General features: G+C 38.6%; 2 protein-coding genes across 2 annotated transcripts; one reads left to right on the forward strand and one right to left on the reverse strand.

Moving 5' to 3' along the window:
- The first annotated feature begins 300 nt into the window (after positions 1-300).
- On the forward strand, positions 301-1,803 carry LOC113352237 (peroxidase 44-like). The gene is made up of 3 exons (XM_026596083.1): positions 301-516; positions 645-993; positions 1,233-1,803. The coding sequence occupies exons 1-3, from the start codon at positions 301-303 to the stop codon at positions 1,673-1,675; spliced, it is 1,008 nt and encodes a 335-aa protein (XP_026451868.1). The 3' UTR covers positions 1,676-1,803.
- Positions 1,804-4,777: 2,974 nt separating this feature from the next.
- LOC113333466 (peroxidase 39-like) lies at positions 4,778-6,310 on the reverse strand. The gene is made up of 4 exons (XM_026579936.1): positions 6,048-6,310; positions 5,763-5,957; positions 5,470-5,632; positions 4,778-5,360 (listed from the first exon to the last, which is right to left on the reverse strand). Exons 1-4 carry the CDS (start codon positions 6,255-6,257, stop codon positions 4,945-4,947), a joined length of 984 nt encoding a protein of 327 aa, XP_026435721.1. The 5' UTR covers positions 6,258-6,310; the 3' UTR covers positions 4,778-4,944.
- Positions 6,311-8,464: the final 2,154 nt, after the last annotated feature.

An 8,464-nucleotide genomic window follows, 5' to 3' on the forward strand; every position in this document is an offset into this window, starting at 1 on the left:
CGGTAACACTAGCTTAGACACTGTAACTAAATTATCATTACGGGACATTTGAAGCTGCAAAACATAGGCTAAAGTGTATTATATTAATCAAGAAATGTTAACGTATGTTCTAAACTTGGTGCTGTTCGAGAAACATAACTCAAATCCTTCCCAAATTTCAACTCTTAGTCAGTTCTACATTCATACTTACAGGTCCCCAAGAATCTCGAATAAAGAATTCTCTCGATTTTTTATAAAAATGTCTCATTTTTCTTCTTCAAATCTTCAATGTAGAACTCCTAACTCCAAGAAATTTCACTGATGGCTACAATTTTCTTCTCCTCAGCTCTTATTCTAACCATAACTTTGTCCCTCCTCACAATTCCAGTAACTTCCTCACTTCAGTTAAGATTTTACCAAAAATCTTGTCCTCAAGCAGAATCAATAATCAAAAGAATAGTGAAAAATAATTTTGGAAAAGATCCATCTATACCTGGCGGATTAATTCGCTTATACTTTCATGATTGTTTCATCAGGGTAAGGATTGGTCACAGTTTTGCTAATTTAGAATCACATCATCACATTAAATCATTATTTTGTTTTGACTTATAGGTGGTTGGTTTTCTTAATTACTCGAAAATGTCACATTGGTTCTGTTATTGCAGGGTTGTGATGGGTCTGTTCTTATCGACAGCGAAGGAGGCAATGCAGCTGAAAAGGAAGCTCCACCAAATTTGAGTTTAAGAGGATTTGAGATTATTGATGAAATAAAACTGGAATTAGAGAAACACTGTCAAGGTGTTGTTTCTTGTGCAGATATATTAGCCTTAGCAACTCGAGACAGTGTTGCTTTATCTGGAGGGCTGGCGTACAAGTTACCCACTGGAAGAAGAGATGGAACGATATCAAGAATGGCCGATGTCCATGTACCGGGACCATCTTTCTCTATTGATAGAGCATTAACGGCTTTCAAGAATATTGGCCTTGATTTGGATGATCTCACTACTTTACTGGGTAAGTACTGTTTTACCGATAACTGACTAGATCCTAACGTCGCTCGTCTGCACACAAGTAAATCACTAACTAGATATTTTGCTTGCCACTTAAAAGTTAAGGAGGGCTGTTCATTGATAATGTTTGCTTTCTTTCTTGAAATTTGAATGCAGTAAGATTCCAAGCATGCGCGCGTTAGTATGAAGAGTTGATTACTTAGGTTAGTAACAGTACCAAGTGTTTTAATAATTTGTTTGCAGGTGCTCATTCGATCGGATTATGTCATTGTGGATTTTTCATAGACCGCTTATATAATTTTGAAGGGAGGGGTCTAGCCGACCGAGATCTAGACCCTGAACTAGTAGTTCATCTAAAACAGAAGTGTCCAAGACAGCAACCAAATCAGGTTTTTAATCTAAGCCAAGACCCAACGGTGTTCATGAATCCTTCAAGCAATACAAATTTCAAGTTAGACAGTGCATTTTATAGTAGCGTCATAGATGGAAAAGCACTACTTCAATTAGATCAAGGTTTGGCTTTCACAGACCTTACTAGCAAACTAGCAGCAAAGTATGTAAGTGAACCACAACTGTTTCGAAAGAAGTTCGCTAAGGCTATGATCAAATTAGGTAATATCGGAGTTCTAACTGCGGGACAAGGTGAAGTGAGATTGAACTGTAGAATAGTAAACAAAAGAGGTTAATTATTTTGTTTGTTTTATTTAGTTGTTGTGGAGTTTCAACTATTTCGATTTAGTCCTAAGAACAAGCGACCCATGCTTGCATTTTACCCTATGTTGCATCGTTCCAAGCTTGCCTCCAGTATGAGAGAGGTCAGCAAGCTAGCTAGTAGACATGGATACAGTAAAAGTTTTTTTAATTTGTTTCTTTTCGTTTCGTTTCTCCGTTCAAGTTAATTCAGTCAAAGACAGGAAAGAACCATGATGATCTTAGACTTAGAGCGAAAAAGTTGTAATTAAACTGTACAAAACTTTATTCTCCAAATCAAAATAGCTAGCGAATTGACAAACGGAACAAGGAATAAAGTTAAATTCCTTTGTTCTCCAACACCAGGTATTTCCACAGAATCGTAAATCATAGAAGAAAGTTAAATTACATTAGCTGTTTAAAAATCGGAGGGGAGCTACAAGAGGATCCAAAGCTGATACATGACCATATTGATCATTTCTATAAGGACTTATACTTTGAGTATTTCCCAGATAGGCCGAAACTTCTTAATATTGACTTTTCCATTATCACGGACGAAGAGAGGATGGGGCTTGAAAGAACAATCACGGAGGAAGAAGTAACTTCCACCCTAAAGGCGATGGAGGTGAATAGGGCCCCTGGGCCTGATGGGTACACTGTTAAATTTTTCAAGGTTTACTGGGATGTCGTTGGTCTTGATTTCATGGCTGTGGTCAAGCATTTCGAGACCACAGGTTCTTTAGATTGGAGAATCAACAACACTTTGGTCGCTCTAATCCCAAAGAAAGATTGTGTCGAAGAAGTGAAAGATTTTAGACCAATCAGCTTGATCAACACGACGTACAAGATCATCGCTAAGACTCTTTCTCCTAGACTGAAACATGTGCTCCCCCGTCTGATTTCTACTTCCCAGAGTGCCTTCATACAGGGGAGACAAATTATTGACAGTATTCTTATGGCTAACGAGTGCATTGACTCCAATAAGCGCTTAAAGGAACCCGGATGGATCTTCAAATTGGACGTAGAGAAGGCGTACGACAAGGTTAATTGGGGTTTTCTGATTTGGGTCTTGCGTAAAATGGGGTTTGGCTTTATGTGGAGGAAGTGGATCTTATCGTGCATCTCACATGCTCATTTTTCTGTTTTGGTAAACGCAGACGCTGGGGAAAAATTCAAAAGTACTAGAGGGCTACGACAAGGCAACCTACTGTCACCTTTTCTCTTTACCATTGTTATGGAAGGTTTTTGCAGGATGCTTGCCACGGCGGAAACAAGGGGAGCAATCAAAGGGCTGACAGTTACCAAGCAAGGCACTACATTGTCGCATCTCCTCTTTGCAGATGACACATTGGTGTTTTCCGCTGACAAAGAGGAGTACATCCATAACATTAAAGGTCTTTTGATGTGTTTTGAATTGTCTACTGGCTTGAGGATTAATATGTCCAAAAATACAGCTATTAGTGTGGGGGATTTCCAACATATGCATGTTGTTCAATCCTCTTTGGGTTACACTTTTGAAGAGCTTCCTTTTAGGTACTTAGGTATGCCAGCTGGGACAAACTATAGGTGCAAAAAGATATGGGATCCGGTTTTGGAATCAATTGACAAGAGATTGGCAGGATGGAAGAAGATTTATCTCTCATATGGAGGGAGAGTAGTGCTGATTAAGAGTGTCTTATGTTCTCTTGCTATCTATCTTATGTCTTGTTTTTCTATTCCTCCTGATGTGGCTAAGAAGATAGAGAGAAAAATGAGGACTTTCTTATGGGGAATCAAGGATGGGAAAAATAAGACACTGTTGGTAGCTTGGAAGACGGTTTGTATGGATAAGGAGAATGGAGGATTGGGAATTAAGAGCATCAGGGAGATGAATGACTCTCTTCTTTGCAAATGGCTTTGGTGCTTCTCTACGGGTACGAATGCTAAGTGGAGGCAGATTCTAGGAGAAAAGTACGGGGTACAAGACAATGGTTGGGATGCTAATCCGGTAAAACAAACATATGGAACAAGTCAGTGGAGGGGCATCACTAATAGGCTGGAGATCTTCACACAAGGTATTGTGTACTCGGTCGCTAGCGGGCCGGCATCGAACCAAGTTCTGGCTGGATACTTGGACTGGAGATACACCTCTGTATTTAAAATTTCCAGAGTTGTTTGAAGTTTCCAGGAAGAAACAAGGTTGGGTTGCAGATTTCTACAGAGATGGTTCTTGGGACATTGACCCAAGGCGAAGGCTCACAGATACGGAAATACAAGAAGCGACTCAACTCTCCCAACAACTAGATGGTGTTACACTAAGCGCGGAGCAAGACTCTAGAAGGTGGAAGTGGGAGAAGGAAGGTATGTTTTCTGTTCAATCCTGTTACATGCGATAACGAGCTCAAACAATATCCCCGACTTTCCCAGTAACAAGATCTGGATTCCTTTAGTCCCCTCAAAGGTATCCTTTTTTGTTTGGCTTTTGCATCACAATTCTATTATGACACAAGATAACCTTGCCCATAGAGGTGTGATTTTGGACAACAAGTGTGTTCTGTGCAAGGAAGAATTGGAGTCAATCAATCACCTCTTCTTGAATTGCAACTATACACATAAAGTCTGGATGGCTTTTATGTTGGATTACGGGAAGGATTAGGTAATGTGTAAGGATATAAAGCATATGTTTCTAGGTCAACACATACAGGGTTTAACTGAAAGGGATCGTACTCTATGGAAACTACTTCCCTTTGCCGTATGTTGGGTCATCTGGAGAGAAATGAATAAGAGGATTTTCGAGAAACAAGAGAAGGTGGAAACTAAGATTATTGAGTCTGTGAAGGAAACTCTTTTGTACTGGAATGGACCTAACGTGGAATTCAGAGGTGTGGCTTATCAAGATCTTCTTAGGCAGTGGGGAAATGCAGTTAATAGACATTAGTTTCTCATATCTCTTATGTGAGTTATCGGTTGGGGTTTATAGTGCAGTCTTGTTTATCGCTGTACCAACTCCTGTTTTTTTTCTATCCTTTGGCTCTGTCTCATCTGTGAGATGGAGTCTCTTGTTGTAACTCCTTAATAGTCTTTATATATATTTGTTGTTGTATTGATCAAAACAAATAAAATAAAGAAGACCACGAAACAAAATGATCAAACCAATAAAAAAACACAATAGATATGAACTAACTTTTCTTGATCCTGTCCATTGATCAGAGACATAGGAGAAGAAACAAGCAAGGAACTAAATAAATGAAACAACAAACAGACCTTAAATAAATTAACAAGCAATTTAGCTGTTAACAATGGCACACTGCTTCCTTATCTCTCCGGCAGTCCCGACTTTAACTCCAACTTTGCCCATCTTTTCCATGGACTTGGCAAATTCCTTGAAGAATTTTGATAAATTTCCGTTCACAAGTTCAGTGACGTGGGATAATGAAGTAGAATCAGTTATTAGAGCCGCATCAGATGTAAATAGACCTCGTCTTTTGACTAGATTTTTGAAGTAACTTAAATCAAAAGTTCTGAAACTCCCTGGATCCATTTCAACTAATGTGGTGTTATCTGTGATCGTTTTGCATTTCTTATTCTTCAAATTGGTTGCATATTCACTGTCCAAAGAAGGATCTTGGTCTCCTTTACCAGTAAAGTTGTAGAGACGGGTCGAGAATTCATTACAATGAGTGATACCAATTGTATGAGCACCTAATGATGACAACCCAAAAGAATAAAACAAGTTAAAATATAAAGTGCTATTCAAGATATAATGTTCTAAGTAAACCTCAATTACAATAAAGTACGTAATTGTACTTACCGGATAGAAGAACAAGATCTTTCACATTAAGTCCTTTGTTTGCGAAACTTGTGCGAAGTTCAGTAAAATTGTCAGATGGAGCAGGGATCTGATCTAAAGCTTCGGCTTGGTTCGAAACAAAGCCATCTCTTCGTCCAGTGGGGACTTTCCATGAAGGTCCCCCCTGTTGTGGTTAAATTCATAAATACATCATTTTTAGATTCCTAGTTATACAAAAAGCTGCAGATCAAATGAAAAAGGTTGAAATGTAAAGTAGGTTTGCTAATTTGCCTAGTTTTTGGGAATTTTCTTACAGTGATAGCAACAGCATCTCTTGCAACCATAGCTACAACATCTGCACAAGAAACTGTTTGGGGGCATTCAGCTTCTAGCAAGGCTTTTACTCTGTCAATGAAATCGAAACCTTGAAGGGTTAGATTAGGTGGAGCCTCTTTCTCCACGGGGTTGTTTGATGATGTTCTGTTCAATAACACAGATCCATCACATCCCTGCATTGAAATCAAAGAAACAATCATCTTCAGAATCAAAATAATGCCAAGGAAAACAGAGCAAAAGAACCAGTAGTAAAAGAAGCTTACCCTGACAAAGCAGTCGTGAAAATGCATTCTGATAAACGTAGCGGCCAATGTTGGAGCATGTGGAACATGTTCGTTAACATAATCTAGTACTATTTTCTCAGCTGTTGGACAACTTTGAGAGTAAAAACCCATTTTTAATTGTGCAAATGCTGAACTATACAATCCAAAAAGAACCAAAATTGCAAGGCAAGTTGAACTCATTGTTCCCATTTTAGTATATGAGAAGAAATGATGAAAGAGTCTTCGAGTTGGTCAGAACTGATATGGACTCTATTAGGTATGAACATTTATACTGCTTGTAAGCAAATTATTGAAATGAGAATAAAGTAAAACAGAAACTTCTTAAGAACAGCTAAGATGGAATGATTAAACTTTTATTCATTCTATCAATATTGTATGTGCAATTAGAGTTAAAATTAGTCCATATAATTTGGTATGATTCCTTTTGATGCAAAAGTATTATTTGAAATAGGTTTATATTTGAATCATTTCACTTTTTCTTGGAGGGACATTTTTTTATAGGGTGCCCCACTTTAGATTTTTCTTGTGCATGGTACTTTAAGCATAGTTAGCACTTAACACTAGTGACTAGTGGACTCTATTTACGAATAAAAAAAAGTATAACTGGAAACAAAACCAAATAAATGTGCGTATCTCACTGTACCATGCTTGCATATGTATATCACTAATTTGTTAATTTCCCAATCAATAATAGAGCACGTATATGACTCGTCTGTTGTCTTCCCAAATAATAATAGACTGGGTCTAGAGCGTAGTTAGCTATTCAGAATTCAGTAAATGCAGGGAACCGCAAACATACGCGTATTATATGGATTCGTAAATATTAATTCAGTCGAAAACTCAGTCAATAGTTCATGAACCGAGAGTAATGCGAAACGGTATACGTAAATGTGTAATTCTTTTTTTCTTTTTTTTTTTCGAAAAAGAGGCAAGCCTCGTATATTGATCTTAGAACTCCAATTCAAGATTGGGATTGATTACAAGACTGACTCTAGAATTTCAAACAGCTACACAGATTTCAAAGAGTTTAAACAAACAACAAGGACAATCAAACCTGTTAACAGCATAGTCCCAAGCCCTAAAATGAACAAGTGATGAGTGCCAAATATTGTATATATTTATCCCTTTTTGTTGGCATTTTAACTCATCTTTTGCGCATTAATTCTACATTTTATCCCATATTCTGTATTTTCATTGTTTTCAAGAATAAATATTTTTATTAATTAATTTTGCATTTTTAGGTAATAAATAAAGTTCGGATGAGTCGCGGAGCGAAAAGAGCAGAAAAGTAGTGAAAAGCCGGGAGAAATTACGCAAGGAAACCGCGAAGAATGGTGCGCACAACCTCATTTTCTACACACAAAAGCGCCTCCGTTCTCAGCCATCAGATCAGTTCTCAGGAGCATCCGACGGTCGCTCCTTCATAAATCATCAAAATCTGATGTCTCCGCCGAGCACCACAGCGCTGAAATTCCAAGCCTTCAGATTAGATGGTAGTTGAATCCAACGGTCGATCCTATGCCTGTGCATCAAATCCCGATGATTCCGCCTTACACTACAGTACCTAACTCCATCTGGTGCCGTTAACTTCGTTGCACCTCAGAATCCGACGGTCGCTTCACACATCCTTCCATCTATCCGTTCGATTCCACTCAGAACCAATGATCCAACATCTCAGATTCGCCAACATCTAAATTTGATATCCCGCCTCACACAGTAGCAGACTATACCTATACCCAACCAAACAACCCCTAATCCTAATCCCATCGAGCTCTTCCTTCTCATCTTCCCAAAACCAGTTCACCACAAACACCCGACAGTTGCAGAGCCTGCAACTCCACCACCTCCACTCTCTGCCGCTGTCGCTTACACCACAACCACACCACACCGTACATCACCACTCCATCCCAAGTCTCTCCCTTGTCTCGTTTCTAGCATCTAACTAGGTGCTACAAGCTAGAACAGTGAGAAGCTAGGGTTTCACCAACAGCGAGGAGAAGACACAATTGAGGGCTGGAAAAGCTTCAGAAGAGCAGAGGGGACACCCAAAGCATGGGTCGAGTCTAATTGCATCAGAGGGTGAGTTAATTTCATTATTTCTCGAAACCCTAATTGTACTGTTGAGTGAAGATATTTGGGGAAAATGGGTGTAAACCCTAATTTGCTAATTTGGGTATAAAAGGGGATGTGTATGAGATGTTAAAACTTGTTCTTGGACTAGCCAAGTTTCCACCCAATTTGGGTTAGGTTAATTCCAATTTTAAATTGCACTGTTAATGTTTAATGTGTATGCTCTCTGTTAATGTGTATGTTCTCTGTTAATGTGTATGTTCTGTTATGTCTTGTAATGTTCTCATGTTGTTCATGTCATTCTTAGATGTGTGAAATGTTCTAGG

This window comes from Papaver somniferum, chromosome 1 (assembly GCF_003573695.1).
Source record: "Papaver somniferum cultivar HN1 chromosome 1, ASM357369v1, whole genome shotgun sequence".
In the NCBI taxonomy this organism is placed as follows: Eukaryota; Viridiplantae; Streptophyta; class Magnoliopsida; order Ranunculales; family Papaveraceae; genus Papaver; species Papaver somniferum.